This window comes from Polypterus senegalus, chromosome 7 (genome assembly GCF_016835505.1).
Source record: "Polypterus senegalus isolate Bchr_013 chromosome 7, ASM1683550v1, whole genome shotgun sequence".
Lineage (NCBI taxonomy): Eukaryota > Metazoa > Chordata > Cladistia > Polypteriformes > Polypteridae > Polypterus > Polypterus senegalus.
Genome location: NC_053160.1, coordinates 5,389,923 through 5,416,612, shown reverse-complemented (window position 1 = coordinate 5,416,612; position 26,690 = coordinate 5,389,923). Strand labels below are relative to the sequence as shown.

The 26,690-nt window shown below is 39.8% G+C and overlaps 1 protein-coding gene across 1 annotated transcript; it reads left to right on the top strand.

The window, feature by feature from the left end:
* Positions 1–10: 10 nt before the first annotated feature.
* Positions 11–17,912, top strand: dnaja1 (DnaJ heat shock protein family (Hsp40) member A1). The gene is made up of 9 exons (XM_039758171.1): positions 11–118; positions 4,830–4,974; positions 8,739–8,925; positions 9,277–9,381; positions 11,863–12,090; positions 12,327–12,441; positions 12,522–12,637; positions 12,724–12,824; positions 17,121–17,912. Exons 2-9 carry the CDS (start codon positions 4,843–4,845, stop codon positions 17,349–17,351), a joined length of 1,215 nt encoding a protein of 404 aa, XP_039614105.1. The 5' UTR covers positions 11–118; positions 4,830–4,842; the 3' UTR covers positions 17,352–17,912.
* The last annotated feature ends 8,778 nt before the right edge of the window (positions 17,913–26,690 follow it).

Sequence of the window (26,690 nt, the reverse complement as noted above, 5' to 3'; positions counted from 1 at the left end):
ATAGAAAAACCGGCTGTCGACGTCGTCTGGAAGATTCTGGAAGTCTCTGGTTGTTAGGTGTGAGAGGTGTTGTTGTTGTTGTTGTCGTCGTCAGTCTGTTTTTAAAATTAATATACCGGTAAGTTTGGATGTTTGCTGTGTTTGATTTCCTTTTCTTGAGTCGGTGATAATAATGCGACTCGGATATATGTATATTTTAATAATCGTGCGTCTTTGACGGGGTTTAACAGACACGGAAATTGGTAAGGGGTAGAAAGGCATCGTTTCACTATCTTGAAATGTTGTAACGAAGAAAGATAATCGTTCATTTTCAGCAATTTTAATATGGTTGTGAATTATATATTCTGTTGATGGTGATATTTAAGTTGCGCGCATTTTTTTTTAATCTTGCAAATATTCGACTAGATTCGAATAAAAGGAATATTTGAGTTGTAAGTAAGAGAAATGTCATCTCGACGTAGCAGCGAGTATTTTTCTCTTCTCGCCGGCTTTGTAACGCATTTCACTGAATGTTCCAGATCTTGGTTCTGTAAGCTTTCCTTCTGGCCCCGCCCATCACGGATGACGTCACTGTTCAGCGGGCCACATGTGGCAATCGTTTTGCTCAAAGGAAATTCTTTCCTTCTCGTGTCGCATAATTTTATTCCCCAGCTTTAGCGCATTTGAAAACGGCCATTTCTGAATTTTCACTTGCCACTTTCGCACGTAGTTTGAAAACCTTTAATAAACGAGACAGTGGTTGTTTTTCGATGTCCTAGTCGACCATGGATTTTTAAAAAATGTATTCCAGGTATTGATTTAGTAACGTCTGCATGGCTTTTTCGGAGCCTTAAAATGGTTGAACGGTTTTAGAAAATGGATGGTTGCATCTTTATGGAGCATATCGTGTATTAAGTTTTTTTTATTTACGAAAATCGCATTTTACTTTATTGTAATCATCCCCAATCCCGACATAAAGCATCCTTAAAGTTCTTCGAGTGTTCTGTTTTGCGCTGAAGTCTGTATATGTGGATAGGATTAGTGGCCTTTAACGGGCCTGGGTAGGTCAATGTTTTTATTTTGGGCACAGGTCTCAACCCATCCGTATAGTTTCTTAATTCAGTTCAGGTATTCTGCTAATTTATCCAGTCCTTTTTCTTCCCCCAAGCATACAGGGGGTCCTAGGAGGTAATCCAGCACACTTACAAGAGGTTAACGAAGTCTTTTATAAAGCTCATTCGCAGTATTTGTTTTAAAGTCCAGCAGTGCCAACCCACAGGTTTTAATACTAGTGCAGTTGTAAAAACCACTTCCTACTTGAATGTGTTGGTCATTTCTTGTATTAGCTATTAGATATTCGACTTCGCAATATGTTAGTTTATAAACACTAACAGTTGAGTGTTTGGATTTTTTCAGTTTCATTGGGCCAGTGGAGACGATAGCTTCTGTCACCATGGTAATGTAAACTGACAGGTCAAGGTGTTGGTGGCTGTTAACAAATGAAGTAATTGCTGCATTTGTGAAATCAATTAATGGTGAGCTATGGGAAATAGGAATATTTATACCAAACCGTAAAAAAAGTAGGATTAGAATGTCACGAAATATTTTGTGTATACAAGATTGATTTAATGTATACCTCTAGGGAAAGTTTTTTGAAATGTTGTTCCAGTGGTGGCATTCAGGTGTGGGTTCGAGGTACCCTGTCCTACCTACACATTTCTTGGCACCTTGTGTCAGGTAAAGGCTACCTACAGAATTTCAGAAAATGCGAACTTCAGTCAAGTCGGAATGCAAATGAGAAATTGTTTACATTTGCTTATCTGGCAGACACTTCGTAAGGCAACTTTAAATATTTGAGACACAATTGGTTAAACTGTTGTTTTCCAGTTGGAGCACAGGCAGGTGATGCGACTTGCTCCTTATTAATTTGAGTTTTGGAGTTTGAAGTCCAAAGGCCAACCACTGCAATACAGTTTGCTGCTGCTACACTCCCTTGACATGTGCATTCTGCAAAGATCTTTATGATGCTGTTCACTGGTAAAGAATATTGAATGATGGCTGAGGTTCTGAAGGAATGTTTTCTCAATGTATGTTACTATGAACATGAAATAAGGAAGCTACTGATTTCCAGAAAAATTATTTATCAAATTTGAAGATCCCCTTTTGGATGTTCATTGTGTAAATGCAGATATGACTCTTTTTTGTTCATATTAGGGAAACACAATAAGACTAATGTAGCATTTTGTTGAAGCATAAAGGAGGGAGTGTTCTAATGTGGGTCTGCTGTGCAGTCTTGTGGACTAAGGTACTCCTTGATACATGTTGTCACCACTGAGTGGAGAAATTCTATATGAAAATGTCTTGTTTGAAGCTCGAAGTTATGTTGCATGACTGATCTCAAAAATAGTAGTTTATTGTAAAGTAATTACACATTTTGGAATGGTATGTCAGTCTTTCTGAAATTCTGTTTTGAAGCAGATTGTTCGTACAAAGTACATACTGTAGAAATAAGGACTGACTTTGTTCTTTGAAGAGAATGGACCAAATATAAAAGGCTTGTAAAACGCTTTTTTAAAATATTGATGAGCAAATACCTGCCATATTTGTGTGGATGCCATCAGTTTAATAGCTGATCAGATATTTTCCCAGCCATTTATGCAGGTATACATGCAACTCGAGATAAACCTGTTATCAAATTTGGAATATGATGTGTGAGCCTATCCTGGCAGCACTGTGTAAGACATGCACTGGGTTCCAGTGTGTCCTACAGCACATTGTGATTTAACTGACTGCTCTAAACTGTTGCAAATGGACCACATCTTTTGTACAAACATCTTAACATTTTGGTTGGTGCTTTTAAAGGCAGTGATAATTTTTATATCCTGAAGGGTTAGGCCAAATTAGCACTGATAAATATGAAATGTTTTCTGTCCATAGTTATCCACTCTGACATGCCAAAAGTGTTGGGGGGGCGGGATAGGTCATAGTAAATTGAAATGCAGAAGGAACAAGCGAACAAAACTGACTGCATTTGTCTGAACAGGTAATAAAGGACAATTTCTTAAATGGTACAAGCAAGTATGTTTTCAAAGCCCTAGAATATGGACTTTGATCCCTGCCAAAATACATACAGTGAATCTATAAATGTAATGCATCTTCAGACAATCCTTGGGTACCTGAATGAGTGGTTTCTCATGGAGTCCCAAATGATGCAAATTACCTGCATTGTGAGGGAATGTCAGTTAACAGCACTACAGCCATGTGGCACGATTCCCAGAGGGTGGTCTGGCTCACTGGAATCCTCATTGTTGAGGATCCGTGCAACTGGACTAGGCCAAGGGGCACTCGCATGATACCTGGCTGGGGTAGATGGTCATTTCCAGAGGGTGGGACTGGACTTCATGTCTGCCTGGGTATTTGCCAACCAGGATCCTGAAAGTCATGTGGTGGGTGTGGCAGTGTGCTTAATCAGTGCATGCTGATGGACTGTTCCCATACAGTAAAGATATTGGAGGGGAAATAAGAATAAATAGAAGCTGCTGCTTGATATGTGATACCTCTGCATTTTGAAAAGACTGTTCTTTGCCCTTCCATACAGCTATGCCAGCCCAGCACTTTCAAATATAGCCTTTACAGAATTTTGTTTTTACAAAGTTATACTATTTTGCTTGTCAAATGCTGTTTAGTATGGATGGTAGGGAAAATCCAGCTTGTGTGGGCTTAGGTCTAAATGGTGTTTACTTACAATGCTGAATGCACAAGTAACACCATACACTGGCTGATGTGATGCAAAATTGGATCAGTCCAAATTTACAGTTAAATGGTACACTGTTCCTAGTGAACCCTTTGATAGCTTTGACAAAGTAAAATCATTACCAGTAATTGTAATTGGTGTGAGTACATCCAAGTACTGTTAGTACATGCAAAAGAATGGGTGCTCATATGAGACTTCAATTACATTTTATGTATACTCTGTACAATGTAGTGTTTGAGCAGAGATGTATGTGAAATTTCATGGGGCTTTTTTTGGATTTATCTGGACTCCATTATTTTCTAATATTTATTAATCCTTGATTATGCTTCTAGAAAAGTGATTTGGTGGGGGTGTATTGAGTCTAACATTCTGCATAGCACGAACTTCAAAATGCTTCAGGCAACAGAATGTTTAGATTTAAAAGGGCTACTTTTTTGTAGTGACTTGTATTTAAAGTGGACCCATTTAGGACTTGCGTTTTTGCTAAAGTGCAGCAGATCATTTTTCAGCACACACCGTGCTTTACATTTTAGGAGGCTGAAACAATTACTTGGAAGTGTTCGGCACTTAAAGTACAGGGCCACATGCTGAATTTGTCAGCTGTAGATACTGCATGTTTTTGCTGTTTGTCACCTTGAATGTAATTGTTTTTTGCTGGGCAGAACTACATTTTATTTTTTAAATTGGAAAAAATGACGAGGCAAAGTGATGAGAAAAGTACACTGTACATTTACATAGTATGTCTTGTTGCGATACAAACAGCTGGGCCACATTAGTTTAAATACTGGAAAGCATGTACAGTAGTTTTGAGCTGGTCCATGAAGTAAAGTGAATAATTCTAGGCCTTTTCTGATTGCCAGTGTGAATATTGTGACTTCCATTGCTAAAGGCTTTTGCAGCATAAAGTTTTACACTTTAATGATACCAAATTGTCAAAGCAATGAACAAATGACTTCCGTCTCATTGCAAGTGCCCGAAACTTTGTTTGCCACCAGAACACTATTCCTAGAATGCACAATTTCAATAATTCCAATTCTGTTAACAGTAACTTGTAAAACTGTTCAAGTATGAATGCATGTTTGTTTTGTTTACACAGGTAACCTTGGAAAATGGTGAAAGAAACTGCATACTATGACCTTCTTGGTGTGAAACCAAGTGCAAGTGAAGATGAGTTGAAGAAAGCGTATAGAAAATTGGCTTTAAAGTATCATCCAGACAAAAACCCTAATGAAGGTGATAAGGTGAGCCTTAATTGCTCTTATCTATACTGAGAGGCTAATTTGGCTACCTAATGACTTTTCTTTTATACAGTCATGTCCTGACATTGGTAGTGCCGAAATGAGCTGCTTTTTTTTTTTTTTTTTAAATCAATTTTGTTTCTTAAAAGCTTCTAGAGAATGTAATATTTGAACTGTGAGTGGTTAATTTTGTGTAAACAGTATTTAAAGGGTTAATTGACTTGGTATATTTCATTACCTTAACTCTTAGGACGGATGTTGACTTTTGTTGACATCCGGGGTAGAGGTCCACAATCCATTGTTAATGGCGACACAACTCACTGTTACGTCTCTGCTTGGAGGAATGTTGGACTCCTTGACTCGGCATCTAATCTTTGCATATGCGCGAGTTACAAAATGTAAACAAAGGCAAGATGGCATCGACATCTCACTAGGGAGATTTTGCACGTTATCGCGGAGTTGGAATCTGATTTTCTTAAGTGATCAAGAGATCGAACAAGAGAGTAAGGATCTGGCATCGGCATCTGCTGCTTTTCAGCTACTGTCAGACGAGACAAACCGGTATGCAGAGCAAATTTTTTGAATGGCGGGGTTGCGCTTGCACCACATTCTCGTTTTTCGAAGTGGTATCCCACAACAAAAGACGAGAAAGGGCTTTGTGGCATTACAAATAGACATTGGAGTAGACTGGTGCTATAACTTAAGGGAGCATTGGTCCAAACGTGGTTTGGACAGGTTATGCTGCTTGATGATAGGTACATGCTGCTGCAAAGTTTTATTCACTCCTGTGATAACCAGAAGCAGATCCCAAGCGGTGAGCCAGGCTTTAACCCCATGTATAAAGTTCAGTCCCCCGCTTGACATTGTGGAACCAACATATAAACCTCATCAGCCTGGCCATTATTTGTCTGTGGATCATTCTGATAAAATACAAGGGATGCTTCCAAACCAACTCCAAATCCCGGTCAATATATGCCAGACAAGCCCACAAAGTATGGCATAAAGGATTTTGTACTGGTAGAAGCAAACAATGCTTTCTGCCTGAAAGTAACTACAGTTCCTTGACAAGTCAGGTTGTGCTTGAGCTGCTTCAGGGCTATGAACAGTTGCGTCATGTGTACATGGAAAATTTTTATACATCACCAGAATTGTTCATGGAGCTACAGAACAGGGGACTTGGAGCTTGTGGCACGGTGAGGGTGAGCAGGGGACATAGGCCTTCACAGTTGAAGTCAGATGGGCTGAAGATGAAAAGAGGTGACAATCTGGTTTTCATGCTGGCGGAAAACTTGGTGGCATGGCATTATGTCAAGTGGGTGACTTGTCTCTCTACAGTACACACTAACAATATATTTGAGAGAGTGCAGCAACAGACAATTGAAAAGGAAGCACCAGTGCAGCACATTGCATGCACTGCTTACAATTGGCTGCTTTGAGCGATATACTTAGCAGGACTTTGCTGTGTAACATGAATGCTGTATAAGCCTGCATACTATGATTACACATACAAGACAGTAACATTTGTCAAGGGTAAATTTTTTTTTTTTTTTTGTTGATTTAATGTTAAACCATTTGTGTTTTTTGAAAATATTCAGCCCTGGGAGAAAAGACGAAAAAATTAACCCTAAAAGTTAACTTTGATTTTTAGTCTGTCTTCTGATTTTTTTTTTTTTTTTGTTTATGAACTTCTTGTTTAGTAACCTGCCCAGTATAAAATGCAGGGTCCACAGGTTGTCAGGCCATCTGCGCTTAATGGACCTTGTAGTATTGCCCATATTTTGTACTTGGTGCTGAATGGGTCGGGGGTCCCTCAAATTCAGACACTCAAGTAGTCTCTTGCCATGTGCACAATTCTGATAAATGTGCAGTCATGTGAACTTGGAAAATGTTCAGCAACTTAGGGCAAATTTTTGTTTAGAAAGTCAAGGCAGGTATTTACAAAGGTATGCCATTGGCTTCTAATCAATACTACATTGTACATATTCCAGATATAAGGCAGGATGATCGTACAGGGTGTTCTTGACAGATGTAGGTGTAACATTAAAACTGGTTGCGTATTTACTGCTGTGTTGTGTGGTTTTTTTTTTTTTGTTTGTTTTTTTTTCCCCCAGTATGCTTTGAGTGGTATGCAGCTATTTTAACTTGGAAATAAATCCGTGTGTAGTCCTTGTCTGCATGACCGATAAGCTTGAGATTGTCAGTGGAGTTCTTTCAGTAGAAGATGGTTTTAAAAAAAATTAGTTTTTGAGCAGCTTCTTTCTGATTGTACAAGCAAAGACCTGTATATAACCTTATGTTGGTAAACATTCCAGTGTGTTTAAAATCAGTATGCTTAATGTTCCTAATAAAGAACTTTATGCTGGAATAGATGAGTAGTTAACAAATATGGCATTTTTATATGAGCAGTTTTGCTTCATGTGAAGGGATTCTCCCTAATGTGTAAACACCCCTTTCAGTAGTTAAACTTGAATGTTTATTTTGCATTCACAATGGTTTGTTGGAGTTGGGAAGGTCAGCTTCCTGTAATATCAGAGCATCTGTATTGGTTGCATTCTCGGGCTGAGGATTCCACCTGCAAAATGTTAGCTGTGTGTGTGTATATGTATGTGTGTATATTTCATTCATAGCCCTTTGTATCCACACAGTGGGTGGAATGTCAGTCTCTAGTAAAAGCCAAACCCACTGTTCAATTGTCTAGATGCCTTCACATTATACTTGCAGATAAGTGAATTACCATGGTTGAGATACCAGCATGAAAAGGTTTATTTTATATTTCACATGAGGCTCATTTTTTGGGGAGAGGTTCATTTTTCTGAGGAATGTTTTTTCTCATTGCTTTGTTCCATTTTTATCTAGCTTTTGTAAACAGTTGTGGTTTTCTGTTAAGACCAACATGCCATTCTTTGATTCCATAAGGAGTTCTGTCTTGTATACTAGCCCTCTTGGAATAGCCCTCTGTGTGTGTGTGTGTGTGTGTGTGTGTGGACAATTCAAGGTATTCAGTTACTGTAGATGCTCACTCTTTGAGTTCCTTTATTTGGTTGCATGAGCAATTCCTGTCCTTTCCCTCCCCTGACCTGTGTAATAACCATCCTACACAGTAATGCAAAAATTTGTGAATGTCATTCATTGTCTTTACAATGAAGGTTTCTTGCTTGTGCAGCAGCAGGACCGCATTTAGCTGAAGTTACTCACTAGCATATTAAAGCCATGCAAATTTAATACATATAACCATTTTGAACATTGAGTTCTGTTGTTCATGTTGCATAATCGACATGTTCAAAAACTTCACAATATAGCCAAAAATGGGACACCTTTGCATGTTTTGAGCACATAAATGGGTAATGAAGACTCTCTCTTCCTTGATTGTCAACAGCAGGAACTTCATTCCTTCAGTACAGAGTGTTTGAATTGAAGGACCTCTATACTCATTCATTTGTGAAGAATCTTGTCTTCATTTCAAACATCCAGTGTTCTGGGAGTTCTTTCCTGTTTAAAATAGTTTTTTTTTTTTTTTTATATATTTAAGTAGTAACTACTTAGCAAAAATGAAACATTCTGCTCTTATTCATATGGGCAAAACATGCACACTTTGTGGGTTATATTTTATAGGTATATTAAAGTATGAAAGCTCTGTGTACCCCATTAGAAACTTGAGAGGAAAAGTCCCACTTGCTGTGCTTGTGTATCCAGTTTCACCAGGACTGTTTTAGTAACTTGTTCCAGAATTCCAGAAAGATGTCTGATGGTGCTTATTTTCTGTATAGTTCAAACAGATTTCACAGGCCTATGAAGTTTTGTCGGATTCCAAAAAGCGTGAACTTTATGACCGAGGTGGTGAACAGGCTATTAAAGAAGGTGGTGGTGGCATGGGAGGTGGAGGCTTTTCATCCCCAATGGATATCTTCGACATGTTCTTTGGAGGTGGTGGCAGAATGCACCGGGAGAGAAGGGGTGAGTAAAATTGAAACTATGCCAGGGAGCATGTAGATATTTTCTGTTGGGAAAACTTCAGGCTTGCTCGAATTTCTTGATACGAGGAAGGTGGGAGATGGAAAAATTTCTGCCTCTTTTTTTATTTAACTATTTTGAGACAAGTTTTAAGTACTTAAATTCTGTGTTTTTAGTGTGAAATGGGTAGCAGTAGTCAAGTTAAAGAATCTTTAAACATTACCTGGTTTTTAAAAGTAATGGTTGAGATTTAGTCCATTTGTCAAATTGTAAAGTTCATAAATGACTTACCTGATGCAAATTTCATTTTAATATTTCATTTTTTTTTTTTTTTTTTTAAACTTTAATTTTCAGGCAAAAATGTTGTTCATCAGCTAGCCGTTACGTTGGAAGATCTTTATAATGGAGCAACAAGAAAACTGGCACTGCAGAAGAATGTAATCTGTGATAAATGTGAAGGTAACTTAATCTGCCCAGTTTTGTAAAATTCAGTCCTACTTATTTTGTTAGTATGTTCTAGTAGCATTGTAGTACACCATGGGCTCCCTTTTCTGCAACTTGCCAAGTTTGAGAAACGGTTGTACCTGAACAGTGATACAAAGCATACTGCAGAGAATGGTCTGGCAACTCCAACATATGCACCCCAGTGAATTTAGAGGTGCGAGTCACTGATGAATGAATGTTTTGATGGAGGATTCAAGGATGAGTGACTTAAGGATTTTTTGGTAAACTGTAAAATACCTTTGACAGTTTCCCATTGGTGTATTCATGGAATATGAATTTGTTACACCTTAAATTTCAAATGTTAAATATTTGGACTGTTAAACCTATGGTAATTGGTGTTCTGATATTGAATAGTCAAATGACAAACCTGAAGGTTTCACGGACCGGTTGAGTACCATTGTCTGGATTGATGTACAAGTACTGTTCACAGAAGGTGTGGGACTAATGCCACATCCCTTTGTTTTTGATACTGCACTAGCTTCAGTTTGCTGCTACTTGTATTTTGGAGCTGCTGTAGTGCATATATTCAAGTATTTCATGAGAAGTTAGTTTTCGTGCTAATTTTTGATTATATAAGGATAGGCTGTAAGTGCTTTGCATTTATAAATCATCAGAAACCTACAAATCCATTTATAGTTTCCTTTCAACGGTAATGGCCACAGCATAAAGGATCTGAGGGTCACTGTGCTTATGAGTAATTTCAAGACCCAACAGGAGCAGAGAATGGGAATACAAACTTACGCTTAAATTCAACACTCTACAAAATAGTCTTACTATAGACAGTTTTATGAGCAGATATGTGGACTGACAGACCAGCTGACTACATCAGAGGCCTATCTTACAGACCATACCCTTCCCTTAAAAAAAAACTTTACAGGACTTTCTCTAGTGATTCGTATCTCTACATTTTTATTAGTGGTTCTTCTTTCAGAGTTAATTCATCTCGGGTGTATTCATTTTGCTAACATTTGAACAAAAAGGTTAAGATGAGAAAAATCACTTTGCTGTCCCAATATAAGCGAGAATATTTCAGTTTTTGTTACACCTTGCCTGATGAAGGGGCCTTGGCTGCCTCGAAAGCTTGCATTTGTAATCTATTTAGCTAGCCAATAAAAGGTGTCATTTCACCCTACTTTCTCCTGTATCAGTCTATGGCTAACACTCTACTGCTTTCAAAAAATGCAATTGGCAAACTTACAACCACCTTAATCGGTTTCAACAAGATGGATGCACTGTTTGATGCGCTTTAGTTTTGCTGATATGAAGGCTGATGGAAGAAGCAGTTTGGCACAGGATATATTTTTAATTCTCTGATCATGACTGCTCTTGCCAAAGCTATAACTTGGTGTAAATCGACTGAGAAAGTCCTGCTCGGATCATTCAGTGATTTCAATGTTTGTGGAAGGCTGAGAAGAAAGACTGTCAAATCTGTTAAGTAGAGTGTTTTAAGTGTCACAGCTGGCTTTTTTAAAAATGAAATGCCTTACCCAGTCTTATTGTTATAATCCCTCTGTGCATTTTGGGGGGGTGATGTGCTCTCTGATAACTGCCATTTAACTGCACTGAATCACTTCCCTTGTAGAAGATGGGCGAATGTCTCCTGCAGAGGTTATCTGTCACTTCTCCAAACCAACACATTACAACCAAGAAGGGCACAACTTTATATCCACACTGTAAATGACAATTTTCTGCACAGTTTAGCTGTTTTGTTAAAGGCCATCTGACACAATTGACTTAAAGGAAAAATACTTGGGCTATAAAACCATGCAATGGAGAGAGTGCATAAAAACAAACCACATTTTTTTTCACATGTTGAAACCGCTGTGGTGCCAAAGTGCATCTCCAGCTTCCTTGGTTTTTTTGTCCCTTTTTTTTTTTTTCTTAATCCAGACATGGCAATTAACTTGTGAAGTCCATAGTTCTTATGTTTGCAGCATTGGTTAACTTGTATACCCTGCTGGGTGTGGTATGTGCAAATGACTGGGAGGTTGGTGTTTTGAATCTTTGTTTCAACAGCATTCTGCTTGGCCAAAAAATTTTGGCTTAAAAGCAATTGAGCATGTTGAGCAAAGCCAGAGTTTCTGAATGAGCAAGGCTTTTATTTTTGTTTCCTTAACCACTCTACTCCTTCATCCATCTGTTTCTATATTAAATTTAAATTGTTAAATTCTGCATTACAGTGCATGGCTAGTAACGAGGGCCCCCTGTGGCCAAACTGAAAATTACTAACTGCAGAAAAGCTGTGTTTTACTCTAAATGGCAACACCCCTTTCTAAATTCAAGGAAGACTTTTTTTTATTGACCAGAAAACAGTTCATAATACCAAGCACTTGACAGACTGTAGCTGTAAGCTTTTTAATATTGCGCTTCTAAATTCATGCGACTTTTTAAAAAATGTACTGTACTTTCTATCAAAGCTTTTGAATTTTTCTCTAGGTCGTGGTGGCAGAAAAGGTGCCTTGGAGTGCTGTCCAATTTGTCGTGGCTCTGGTATGCAGGTGAGAATCCATCAGATTGGACCTGGGATGGTTCAGCAGATTCAGTCTATCTGCATGGAGTGCCATGGTCAAGGCCAACGAATTAATCCCAAAGACAAATGCAAGGCCTGCAATGCTCGGAAGATTGTGCGGGAAAAGAAAATCCTTGAAGTTCACATTGACAAAGGTAAATCTGAGGGTTTTTTTTTTAATACTGCTGCTTTATGCATTTTCTTAAGAGACTCTTTTGATGCAGATTTTAATCATTTAACCTGCATCTGATTCTAGCTTGAAGAGGAATGTGGTTTAGAAAATGAAGTGCACTGGCTGTGTGTATCTTCTACACAGAGCTTAAAACTTAACCATCCAAGCTTTTAAGATTTAATTTGGAGAATTCAATAATTTTTTTTTTTTTTTTTTAAGGAATGAAAGATGGGCAGAAAATAACATTCCATGGTGAAGGTGATCAAGAGCCAGGGTTGGAGCCTGGAGATATAATTATTGTCCTTGATCAGAAAGAGCACTCTGTTTATACAAGGTAGGACTGGTAATTTTCTTTTTGATGTGTTGAGGACTATAAAATCTTCCCTTGTCCGTTCATTCACTTTTTTTTGGCAGACAAGGGGAAGACCTCATTATGCACATGGATATTCGGCTGGTAGAGGCACTTTGTGGATTCCAGAAGCCAATTACTACACTTGACAGCAGAACTATCGTCATCACATCTCATCCTGGTGAGTTTCTTGCACTTAAACTTGTGTTGCTTTGTATATATAATCTTTTAAACTGATTATGATCTGCACTGTTGCTTCTGTTGTAGGCCAGCTAATCAGACCTGGTGAATTTAAATGCATTATGGATGAGGGAATGCCTGTATATCGCAGGCCGTATGAGAAGGGCCGTCTTATCATTAAGTTTCAGGTAGGTGGTGTCTTTGTACATACTAAACCAGAGGATTTTCCCATGGGTATGATGTAGGTAGTGCTATCAGTGTTGCAAAATGCCATGTCACATTTTGGTATTGGAAGTTATCTAGAAATGACACATCTGTTTGAAAATGACAACTGCAAAATCAAAATGAAACCTGATGATGAGGTAGGAGTTTTGTCCAAGGGGGGCAGATACTGATATTTAAACATCGTGGGCATCAGTTAAACTTGTTAGCTGGTTTTGGTGAAAGTGACTGCTCATCTTACACATTCCAAACGGGTACTCTTCAAGACATGTGTCAACTCCAGTCTTGCCTTTCTGATTGTCAGGCTGTTGCGCATGATTCATCACTTTTGGAAAATTTTACTTTTCAAGTGGTACTGAACATTATACCAACTTCATTGATTACAAATGTCTTTGCTTATGATCATATTCTTGGGTGTAGTTGCTAGGCTGTGGTAGCCTCTGGTTGGCTCTAAAATGGCAGTTCTAATGCTGATGTGATTTTCTGGGGCACATTTAAGCTATGCACCATGCCTTTCACTTGTGCTCTGCAGTCCATTCTGTACATTGTGTGCTGTCCTTTTGTAGCTCAGCTGTTACACCTTCAGGTTTTCAGTTTACTGGGGCAGCTGTAGTAGGTAGTGCAGGAGTGTGACATGTGCTGGAAAGTGGCATTCTATGACATTGCAGCCTTAATTTCCTTGGTGTTAACCCATAGCATGGCTTGAACCTGGAATTCTATGCAAGTACAGTTGTCACCTTGAGCTTAACTCTGGTTTAATTATGTGCTTTAGTCCCAAAACTCTTGGGATGGTATTCTGGTGCCATTTAGTGGATGAAATAACATGCTGCCAAAAGAGTATTTTCATTCTTTGCCACTTATTACCTTTTTAGAGTTAACCATAATGAGTGGAGCCTCCACAATAAATACAATGGCAAATAGTCATAAAGGAAGTTTCAGAACTAAAACCAATCCATTACATCACTGTCGTTCAGTTCAAGCAAAGTGAAACTGATGCATGGCATGGCACTCTACAACTGATTCTGTGATGCTTCATTGTAGTGTGAATTTGTTGATGGCATGCTATCCAGTGCATGGACAAACAAGACATTGGTCCTGGAAGGGTGCAGTGGCTGTAGGTTTTCATTTCAACCCAGCTGCTTAACTCTTTTAGGGCCAATTTTTTTTTTAAATATCTCCCAGGGCTGAATATTTTTCCAAAAAGTAACATATTTTTTTTAAAAAGAACACAAAGCAATTGTTTAACATATCAAATCAACAAAATTTACTTTTGACAAATGTTCCTGTCTTGCATGTTGTATGAGCCTGCATACTCTGCATGACTTTGCTGTGTAAAATGTGATATCAAAGTCTGATCTCGCTCAAAGCAGCCAATTTCAGTCATTGCCACATTGCACTGCTTACAATATGTGTTGCTTTGGTGCCTATTTTTCAATTGTCTGTCTGTTGCTGCACTTTCTCACATAGTGTGTGCTGTAGAGAGACCAGTCACCCGTTTGCCATTGTGCCATTCCACTGCCACCAAGTTTTCTGCCCGCATGAAAACCGTATTACCTCTTCATCTTCTGAAACTTTATGAACTTTATGCATGGCCTTATAGCCTGGCTCACCCCATGGGATTTGCTTCTGTTTATTACAGAAGTGAATAAAACTTTGCAGCAGCACACGTACCTTTTACCATGCTGCATAACCGGTCCAAAGCCACCAGGGGACAAAGCACGTTTGGACCAATGCTCCCTGAAGTTATATCCCCAGTTCTGTCCCATCTCTATTTGTAATACCACAGCACACTTCATCTTGTCTCGTGTTGTGGGTTTACACTTTGAAAAACGAGAATGCGATGGAAATGCAGCCCACGATTCAAACTTCTCTGCCTACCTGTTTCTTGTCTGACGGTAGCTGAAAAGCATCAGGAGAGAGCAGCCTGAAGTACAGCAGCTGGTGATCTGTTGTGTCCAACAGCAAGCCGTGCCGTCTTGTGAAGTCCAGCTGCTCAATGGATCAATGTCTGTATTTATTCCATGCGAACCTTGCCGTAGATGCATCGGCTGCGCGAAGGCGCTGAACTGGCAGCAAATCCGCTGGCACAACATTGGCTGGTGTTTGATCAGCTGATACCGGCTTCTCACTCTCTTGCTAGATCTGCTTATCACTGTCAATAAAATCAGTCACTCCATGATAATGCGCAAAACACGAGTGTTTGGTTTTTCTGCACTCGCTTCGCTCCCTTGTCACATGTCCATGCCATCTTGCCATTGTTTACATTTCGCAACTCGCGCACTCTAGGATTAGTTGCCGAGTCAACGAGTCTAGCATTCCTCCAAGCACAGAGGGAATGCATATGACGTGACAGTGAGATTTGTCGCCATTAACAGCTGATTATCACCCTCTATCCCTGGATGTCGACTTTAGTCGACATGCGCCCTCAACCCCTCCTGTCAAAAGTAGACATCCGCCCTAAAAGAGTTAATTAGAAATTCAATCCTTTTTATGGCTTGTTTGCCATGTTAAGTTCTTAATAGTGTAGATTTATTTCAATCATCTGAATTATTGAAGACTAAAATGGATAATTTTCTTTGTGGCACTTTTCTATAATGTGATAAATCAAAAAGTGCAGGATGAGTCCACACAGGTGTTAATGGGGGAACTGCTGGCTTCTTTGCCATTAGCATCTTTTTTAAATTAAAGAGCCATTAAAACCACAAATGTAACCATTCAAGACTGAAATAAGCAATTAAGGGTGGGGGGGAGCCTTAACGAGAGACCTTCACTTCGGCAATAATTAAACTGGTTTGGAACACAAGCCTGCAGCCTTCCAGCACTGTTAAGCAGCAACTATGAATGATCTTCAAGTGAAATGTGGATATTCCCAAGTCTTCTGCTGTTTGTCTGTAATAAAGTGCATCGATAGTACAGGTCAAACACTGACATGTTATACTGTTGTGCAAAGAGCCACACTTCTGTTCCAGTTGCAACATCGGGCTGTGCATTTGGGCGTTTTTAGTCTCTAAAGCATGTGTACTAAATCTGAAGCAGCGGCCAGTCTACATAACATACAGTAGAAAAGTAATTTGGTATTTACATTTTTCCTTAAATCACATGCAACTTTTTTGGCTTTTTCCCCCCTCTTGTAGTAAACACTACTGAGGAGGGTATCCATTCATGTGGTGTGGGTACTAAAAATCTGAACTTTTCAAAGCGTTTGTAATAAGGATTTCCCATCCTATTGCTAGTGGTTTTTCTATGGAAACTTGATACTTGATATTGTGACCTGTAGATTTGTACACTCCCTAAGTTGCTTCTCAACATGGTGCCTAATAACGGTAGTAATTTCTCTTGCATTTCTTGTGGAAATGGATAGATATAAAGACATCCCAAATGTAAGGAGTGAAATGGTCTGCAGCCTTTTGAAAATAGAGCCATTTGTTCATTATGTAAAATGTAATCTGTTTAAAAAAAACAAAAAAACAAATGCATTTGCATCTTTAATATGACTGCATGCCTCCCAGTAAGGGTTTAACCTTACCTAGTACTCCAATAGATCTTTCTTAAAGTTTTGGAGAGAAGTTTGTTTTGACAGAAGGCTTATTAGTTGTAGTCAGCTGATAATAGTGAGGAGTTGCATGTTCTTGCATGCAAATAAGAACTTTGTTTTAAGACTGGATGGATGCAACTCCCATTAGAAGTCTGTCACATTTTCAGGTCACCCTAGAAATGCTCCAAACTGAAGAAAATTGGGGAAATTTTGCATCACTGCTTCTAAATATCTGAGCAAGGCTTGAATCAACTTTCAAGCATAACGATGCACATTGAGCAATGTGTGTGATAGACATTGCTGTTGAATATTGTCACACCAAGTAGCTTACTATGAAAGCTCTTCTGCATTTGGTTTTATTTTGCTCCCCTTTGGATATGTGGATTTGGATTGCGGCAGAGATAAGTGCCCTTGGTGCTGTGATTTGGTCACTATAGAAGATCAAGGGCTCCAAAGGTAATTCATTGTGGTCATAATTGGCAGTCGGTGGCATTAAAATTTTTTCCTTTAGTTGAATTTGTGTGGTGGGGAGTCTTTGTTTTTAATTAGCTTTTCCTTAAGTTGGACATGGCCCCAAAGTTGCTATTTTCCTTCAGATTGTTGAAGGTGTGTGCAGCAGAAAAACCAGATTGGACTAAAGAACAATTTGAAGATTAAAGAAATTAGATATCTACTTGTATACCATCCTAAAAACAAATGCTGATGAATATTTTATCAATTTTTCCAGGTTATTTTCCCAGAAGACAATTTCTTGCCAGTTGATAGACTGCCTGAACTGGAAAGGTTTTTCCCTACACGAGAGAAGATTGAAGTAACTGAAGAGATGGAAGAGGTTGAATTGGATGAGTTTGACGTGACACAGGACAGAAGACGCCATTATAACAGTGAGGCCTATGATGAGGATGACGATGACAGTGGTCACCACCACAGGGGAGGTGTACAGTGCCAGACCTCTTGATTTACAAGTGGAGTGAAATTGAAGCCTTGAGTTGATCTTTCCTTTTTGTACTGCTTTACACACAAGACTTTGGAAATGCAAGTGTTTACCGTTGTGTACTTTGCAATTTTTAATGCAGCTGATGAAGGTACAGGTTAGTAATGATTAGAGCTGGAAAGCAGCACCTTAACGGGTCTCGGGACATTTCATAACGTGCAAAGTTAAATTCAGTTTTGTCTGTTTTGCATTTCTGCTTTTATCTACAAACTAAGGGGGTGCTGTGAATGAGTCGAAGGGTAAAGCATTTGCATTTTTGTACATAAGGGTATAATTTAACACTTATCAGTGAAGTCCCAACTATGTATTTGTACATATTTATAATTAAATTTGCTAGATCAATAGCGTACTGTGATTCTCCTGTGGATAAACCTGTTAAACTATGTTCACACTGCACAGACTTGAACACTTTCATAATCTGAGGGACATTAACTGCCATTGATGTTTTGGCAAATGCTTCTCTTCCTTTAACAAGTTGGACTTGGCCTGTTTGCCATTAAATGAAAATCCTGATCATTCTCATCAGCTGGTGACTTACTTTTGGTTATTTATGTATTCTATTTTTTTTTTTTTAGAAGTTGTTGCTGCTGTAGCAAATTTTCATAATCAAGTGTTCAAGGGCTCGTTTTATACTTCACGTTCAGTACATGACACGCTTCATGGTTGCCATGTGTTCCCAACATTCATTTGAGACATCTGTGAGCAGGTCCTCCAATGTGACACACGCGCAAGTTGCAGTACAGTGCACTCTGTTTTAGCTGCAATGTTTGGGGGCTGAAGGCTCAGTCGCAAGTAAGCGGAGTTAGCTTATAATAGACTGTGAGCCATGTGCTTCATGCTAAGTATGCATGTATTGTCACTGTGGTCACCTTTTTATAAAGGATACACCTAACTGTAGTGCCTAGAGCTAAGCAATAAACGCAATATATTGTTACTAACCAGACTCCACTATAGTTTGTCTATATGTGTATTCAAATTGTATTGTAGTACATGTAATACACATACAGCCTTGCCTGGCTACAGCTGTTAATTTTCAATGTCGCCGTTTACTTGGTTTATGCACTGCCCAGCCAAATTTGTGACCGTCGTCCAAACCAGGCACAGACAATTTGCAGCATGTAAACAGTTTTTTTACAAATCACAGCCAGTTGACTCCAGGTAGGCTCATACAAAATCTAAGCTCTTCGCTGCATTAGTGAACGTCCGTGCCATTGCAGGTGCAGTCTGAACATCTGTCACCAGTGTCCAGTCTCTCCTCATCTTCTAGTTGATTAGCCGCTGCAGTAGACTCCTTCAAGCTTTAGCATATCTGTGTCTGTTTTATCTGCACTTGCTGGAGCATTACTGTTTTTTCAACGAAACAATCTAAAGTCGTGAGTTGACACTCCATCAGACCCACATTGCTGCTGAGGCACCTGGAACTGGGATCAGACCCTGCCCACGCATATGCCTGGCACTGTCGACTTTATATGGTGTGTCAGTACAGTGTCTTACCAATCGGAGTCAACTCCACTTGCGTGGACCTACTCTCTCTCCTGTTTCTTTTCCCGGTTTTCTGTGGTCACCACCACCTCCTAATCAAAGCACTGATGTTCTTGCATTGATGGATTAAAAGCCAGAAGTCTACATGAACAAGTCCTTCCTTGAGAACCCTGAATACAAAGAGGACCGTTTCATTTATGTTGGGTAGAATGCCTAGAGGGGGCTGGGTGGTCTCATGGTTTGGAACCTCAGGAGATTTGTTTTGTGTGTGGGTGTGTTTTTTTTTTTTTCTCCCTCTTCCCCCTTCCTTGTCCTCCTTGGGCCTTACTCTTCTGTTAATTAGTGCTGTCTTGATATTTTTTTTTATTTTTTTTTTTATTTGTAAGAAAATGTGCTATAGAAAGAGATGTTAACATTCCACTTGGCTGCACATGACTTGCACAGTCCCTATTTGCTTAAAGTCAGTGTGCTCCGGTTTCCTTCCAAAGATATGCAGATTTGGTGACACTACAATGATGCCTGCGTGTGCTTCTGTTCACATGCCCTGTCCAGGGATTGTTTCTGCATCCAGCCCAATGCTTGCTGGAATGGACACCTCCCTGATGGATATCATTAAACATCCTTTTCAGAGAGACTGCGGGAAGGTGTCCTCAGAATTTATTGGATGTTCAATGGCAGTTCACAACACAGTGACGTCGAATCTGTTCTCACCGTGGCGCACGGAAAAAACCTGCATACGGTAAAGTGCACACATGGGGTGCACACGGCGGCCACATATACTCCACCTATACTGCTAGACAGTGGTGGTTTTTTTTTTATAAATAAAACCATGACTGGTTTGCTCTTGTACAATGTCTTCATTTTCATTAGGGAATGGCTCTGTTTGTTCTCACGGCACCTCCGAGTATCTACTCCATTTGTTGTGCGAAACGCGGATATTTAAATATTCTCCTTGTAACCGAGAATTTGCTGGCCTTTGACTGCTCAAACTCCATATCGCTTTTTTTTTTTAAAAAAACAAAAACTCATACTCGCCTTGCTCGAAAGTTAGGGAAAGATTAAAGAATACTCTTAACTTTGTGCCCTATTTATAGGACAACCATTACTTGCAGTAATCAAATCAATAAAACCCTAATTTGCCTACCTGTGGAATAAGAAGGTATAATATAAATTCTGAAAACTATTGTAAAGAATTTCCTAGAAATGGTAATTTAGGCACAATGACCGTAATAAAAGCAGAGGTGTGACCAGATCATGTGTGGGTGGGCATTTGGATTGTCGGGGGCAAAAATCTATCCATCCCCCCATTTTTTTGTAGGGGGGGTCAAATAACAGTTTTATATAACAACATAAAAGCAAAAATTGCAGCATACATTATAACCTATTAAATTAACAGAGGCAGTAGAACTTGTATTCTTTGTGAACAAATACAGAACTACATCTGCAAGGTAAATATCAATAGTCAAATGTATACAAATGAGAGCAAGAACAGAAAAGTGGCTCATTTGTAGTCATTAGGGAGGCTATAGGATATCAGTTTCCAGTGTTTAAACTGGATATTATCTACAGGACCAGCCTGCAGTTAAGTTACTCTTGGCAAATTCTGAAATAAATTCATTCATGTCAATTTTCTGTGATGGTTTTTCTCATGTGCCAGAATGACTAAATTTCTCTTCCATGAATGCAGCATTGTTGTTCGGAGTGAAGTGAGAATGCGGTTCAAAGAAGAGAAAGAGCTTTTGCATGCGGCTGAAGACACACCAATGATGAGTGCTGTGACACATAGCGAATGCAACATAGGGGAAGGCCTCTTTGTACTGCTGAATGCTTTTACACACTTCAGGAAGATTAGCATCAGCTGGCAGTTTATTGATCAACATTGCTTTTGCCACAGCAATTTCATTTTGCAAGCTCATGCTGCTTTGCTCTGTGCCTGCAAGTGCCTGAAGTGGTTTCAGTAGAGAATGATCAAGAAATAATTCTGATTTTGGCAGGAGAAGTGATAAGTCAATAATTCAACATTTATCTGAGAGAATCTTATCTCCAGCATTCTTGATAGAGCTATTGTGGAAATGAACATAGCCCTTTTAAAAGTCTGATTAGGAGCAATTTGTTCATCGGAGTCACCATTCCTAAGCGTAGACACAACAATACTTTCATCAAGCTGTGAATTAACTTTTCGTTTCCTTTTGATTGAATTGGTAGGCCTACTTTCACACTGAGAGAAATGATCCTCCCAGAATGAGTCGCCTCTCATCTCTGTCAGTGTGGCAAGTGAAGCTGTCATCATCTCCCCTCCACAGCCGTGCACAAATCCACTGCATGTGCCTGTAGAATTGCATTGGCTGGTTTCAGCACACCAAGCACATGAAGGAGAAATTTTCCCGTATTAAAGAAATTCTTTTTTTTTTTTTTTTCAGAAGACCACATGCCTCTATGCAAATGTCAAAAGGGGCAGTGCCAGCCTCTGCTACCTTTGAGAGACGCCCCCTTATAGCTTCATTGTTGAGTTTGTGACATCATAATGACTAGTCCATCATATTTGTAGAAGTCTTTTCAGTGTGGGTGTATTGTATGTGTGTGAAACAAAATGTCTGTTGACAAAGTGTGTTCAGTGAATTTGACCAGTCAAAGAACTTCTTAGCCAGATGTTCTGATTCCATTGCATGTATCACTGCTAAATGGAGCTGCTGGTTGTAGCAATGTACATATGGAACGTACTTGTGACAAAGCCTGGACACCACACCTTGCCCCAGACATGACACAAGCACCATCAAAACACTGACACCCTAAATTGTCTTGGCTGTAACCTAACTCAGAGAGATGTGCAGACAGAATTTGGTTACAAATATAGTCAGTCTCAAGCCAATCAGGTGTTCTTCAGGGATGGAGATCAGGACAAATCTAATCACTACAGACAAATTCTCAATGTTACAGCGATCCCTGGTACCATCACTTTTAATGCAAAGTCCAGGAGAGTCAGCTTTTTCAGATTTGGTCCTGATATCTTTTACCACCGTTTTGGCAAGAGTCTCAATTATTTCATTTTGAATTACATTGGATGCTTATTTTGCGTTGTCTGGGATGTATTTTACAATTTCTGCAAGTTTGGCATCTGTTTTGATTGTGTAATCAAAGAACTTAAGGAAAAGTCCCTCCTCCCCACCTACATGATTGTGACAACGCAGAGCCAGTTCATTGACCGAAAGGAACTGAATGGCCTCCTCAATGCTTTTCACATGATATCTATTCTTTTGTATCGGGGTTGGACCCAGTAGTTGAACTATGCTTTCGCCCGTCTCTGCCCGGCGCCGATACCCTTGCCATGCAGACATGGCTCTGACGTGCAGGATACTAGACGCGTGTTTGTGGAAGCCGCCACCGCCTTTTTCTAGAGCTTTTTTCCAATTAGTGTAGCCGTGTTTAATGAATATGTCCTCGCGGTCCGAACTGGAAACACTAAATTTGTGGCAGGCAAAGCAAAAGCTGGCATCACGGACAACAGAATATTCAAGCTATGGTCGAGACTGATACCGGCTTGCACTAAAACATCTGAGTGTCTTTCTGAGTGCGCTTGGGATAATTAATTAAAATGGGCTGTCCATATTGAAGTCAGGCAGACCGAACTGTATATTTTGTTGAAGGCAGAGGTTTGGAGTACCCGACACGGGCACAGAGCTGGAGGATTGTGTGGGCTTATCTACATCTTTTGGAGTTTCGGTTACCGACGTGGGTACGCTGTGCTGCGTGTCTGCTTTTTAATAAGCCACCTATGCATAGCATTTGGTGTTACCAACCAGAAAATAAAAGAATGGAACGTATACGCTGTTTTAATTAAAGAATGCAGTCAACAGTTTCAAAACGTGCTGCAAAATGTGCGGCAAAGTGAACTGTGAGCATCACGGTGCCTGTCTAATCGGAAAGCAACTCCGTTTTGAAAATCAAATGTTATTCTTCTTCAGAGTTTTCACTGAACAGAGCATTTTGCAGGGTGGGTACGCTTGTCTCGGGGTGGGGGCAGTGCCAACCCCAGCCCCCCCGTGGTCACGCCTCCAAATGAAAGGATTAACGACTATTTTATTTTATGGACCAAACAGCCTACTACTCCAATTAGCACAAATTAAAACATACAAGCTTATAAATAACATTTAGTGAACAATTATTATACAATTTCATTTATTGTGATGTAGAATATAATTTATTTTTCTTCTTTGCATATACGCCTTTGTACGGAAGCGTATTAGGGCCACGGTGAAAAAAACAATGTAAATATCGAGATTAAAGTCAACATTTCCATTTTATTCTCGCAGTTTATTTTGTCAGTAGAATGTCCCAAACTAATCTTCGTCTTAAAATGAATTTTTTAATTTCCTAGATTTTCTCAAAGCCCGCCATAAGTTAATGTAGCACATTAAATGCTTTATATTAAAGTGTTCCCCGACCCCGTTGTTAATCTCTACGCGCTTCTTAAACTGACTTCCTCTCGCACTGAGGAGGTGATCGCCGCATGTTGACTTCATGATATTCCTGCTCTATGAATATTCACAATACTAAGATAAATACTTGGTATCTTTTTCACGATGAAATGCATTAAAGCAGGTATTAAACATGGGTGGCGGGGGGGCGTGGCTGTAGTGCTGCTCCCTTGAGTTAAGGGGACCCCAGGTGTATGTTCAGTGTAGAGAACTTTATGGCAGGTGTGACGAGGCTTCAAAAAACTGGACATAGGAATGGGTATCGCACAGGTTTAACTGGAATATTGTGTAAATGTTGGGGTTCGCGATGTGGTGATCGGAGACACAAACCCAGCATTCAATGGATGTTCTTCTGAGCGGGCTCAGAACCATCAAACCCTTCGCTAAATCATACAAACACATGCATGAAGTCGCTCAGTCCAATCCAACTGCAGTTGTACGAATGCTTTTCAAGGAAACCCCTAGGCAGGATTTACGACGATACAATGCCCCGACATGTCACACCGATTTTTGTCGGAGAAGATGGCGAACCGCCTGCCGAAAGGGTCATTTGCATCTGTCCCATAGGCAACTCTTGTAAACAGATTTCCACGCTCAATATGAATTGCGATCCTATGGTTTACCCACTTTTATTCCCTTACGGAGACATTGGCCGGCGCAAAGATTTACAACATAAAAGAAGGCTAAGGGCCGATTTGTACTTCACGCTCAGAACGCGTACGCGCCCGCATCATGGCTGCCACGCGTTCTCTGAGCAGGAGGTCCTCAGAAATTAGCGTGACGCATGCGCGAGGTGCAGTACCAGCAAAAAGTCGGGTTTGGCGCAGTGTGCTAAAAGTCGGAACGTCAGTGTCTATCTACATGTGACAGAAAGCCGCTATGGAGATCCTACGGGATGAATGCTTTGATGTGGTGAAGCAAAATGCCGACATACAGATGCATTCGTGGTGCTTTTATATTCAAGCGTCGCATATTCCCGATCGTAATGACACGATACATTTTAAAAGTCTCATACCATCTTTTGTGCCGTCATTTTTGCAACTTAACAACAGCAACATAATGTATAGCGCTGTATTTGAGCCACTGAGAAAAAAAAATAAAGGACACGGTGAAATTGTGTATTTTGTGATTGAAGTGGAAATTTCAGCTTTGATCTCTAAATGTCCACTTTAACCTCGTAGTTTATCATGAATGCAGACCATCGTAAACGTCATCCCAGTTTTTAATCGCTAGGAGCTTCTTGGACTGGACAGCAGCAGCAAGCAGCAATAGATCAGCCACACAGAACACGACATGTCTGATATTCCAACTCTCTGCACATTTAGAATCTTTAGATTTATACTTGATATGATGAAGTGCATTAAAGTGTGTATGTTACATTTTACATAAAATATACTGTTAATAATTACACACATGGGGGTGTCGCGTGGTGGAGCGGTAGGTAGCACTGCTGTCTCGCAGGGAGTTCTGTTGCTGGTATTTCCTGCTCGTATTCCACACTGTGCTCCGGATTCCTTCCAAAGATATGCAGATTTGGGGATTTGGTGCCGCTAAAATGACGCTGGTGTGTGCGAGTGCTTGTATTCACCTTGCGATGAGCGGAGGCGGAGGGACTGTTTCTCAGTCGTGCCTAATGCTTGCTGGAATGGACACATCCCTGGATTGATGGATTCCATCATTAAACATCCTTTTCAGAGATCTTGCGGTAAGGTGTCATCACAATTTAATGAGTGTTCCAGGCAAAAACAAACCTGTTCTCACCGTGATAATATCTCACACTGCCACCTGGTGGATTCCTTCCTCCAGATTTATGTAAAGTACACGCGGTACTCAATGCCAATTTTACGTGTACAGATTAGGGATTGGCTCCAGCAGACCCCCGTAACCCTGTAGTTAGGAAACAGCAGGTTGGCCACTGACGGACTTTACTCACTCAATGCCACCTCTATCATCAAGTGAAAGATATCACAGCTACAGTTCAGAAGAATTAAAAAAAAATCAAAAATATTGGTTTGTGTTTTTTCATTTAAGGCTGTAAAACAAAACTAATGCGGATATTTAAAAAGGAGGGGGGGGATTCTTTTCTATCCCCACTGTATATATGACATGCTCTTTATATGTGGGGGTCTTTGACCAAAGTGACTGTCGCTGCAGGCCGTATCTTCCGTTTTGAACGTTATCAACACTCACAAGTTTTTCTTAAGTTTGACATTCGTTTCATTCAAAAATAAACCCCACATTTGAGTAGACGGTGTGCGCTGTTTATGTTTAATTGTGTTTAATTACTTTTTCTTTTCTTTATTAGCTAATTATTTCATCTCTACCCTAAACGACACTGTTCAACATCAAACCCTTGGTTCATTGTTATTGCATGACGACTTGTTATGCTTATTCTAGACACATTTTTAACACTAAGATTGCTGAAGACTATATTTTATATATATATATATTAGCCATGTGCGCCCAACTACGTTGCGCGTGTTAAAGTTTTCCGTGAAGGGCTCCCTGTTTAAACGCGGCTGCCAGTCGTGAACTGAGCCCTTCGTCGCACAGCATTATCATTTTTTATAAGGGAAACAAAATTACAAGAAAACCCTTGGATATTGATTTGATAGGAACGGCCCACTCGGAATCACTGTCCGAATCGTAATTATTTGGTGGTGTAGCAGCATTTCTGCTTCTGTCTGTTCACAGTCCATCTCGTTTTCACGACACTTTTCTTTCCTCTCCCGATGTCTTCTCAACCTTTCTCTAATCTCACAGGATGCTTTGTGGCAATCCAAAGAGTAAGGCAATATACACGGAGCAATGGTTATAAAAGGGGGGCACATAGGTATCCAGGCTCTTTAAAGTATAAATGGGGATCACTTCACTGACATGTGAGCAAGCCACGGTACAACTGTGAGACGCGCAGCACTCGCCGGCTACAACGTAACAATCATAATTTCCAGAACGTGCTGTTACGTTGTCATTCATTTTATCCACTGTCTTTCTTTCATTCATATGTTACGTAGGCACGTACCTTTTATCTTCGGCAATCTCATTCTCTGACCAGGCCTCAGGAGCTAACCAGCGTAACACTGTCCACCACCCCTTACATTGTTGACATCCGTGAATAGCAACAACGTACTAAACTGGAAGGTGGGCTACGCATGCGTGGAATTCGCAGACAAACAAAGATCAAGATCTAAATGAAGATCTCTTTAGTTAATTTAAAGCACAACAATTTGTTTAGTTTGAATGTCTGTGTTTTGAGGTGTGACTGGCGTACTGCAGTCTTCAGTAGTATAAGCCTGGAGGAGATTCTTAATGCTACGCCTATGTGTTAGCTGTCTCTCTACTGCCA

Bases quoted from the DNA above. Each gene is read 5' to 3' on its own strand.
- dnaja1 (XM_039758171.1), top strand. From the start codon at position 4,843: ATGGTGAAAGAAACTGCATACTATGACCTTCTTGGTGTGAAACCAAGT. The intron at 12,442-12,521 runs GTAGGACTGGTA...TTTTTTTGGCAG, and splicing joins GAGCACTCTGTTTATACAAG to ACAAGGGGAAGACCTCATTA. The intron at 12,638-12,723 runs GTGAGTTTCTTG...CTTCTGTTGTAG, and splicing joins CGTCATCACATCTCATCCTG to GCCAGCTAATCAGACCTGGT.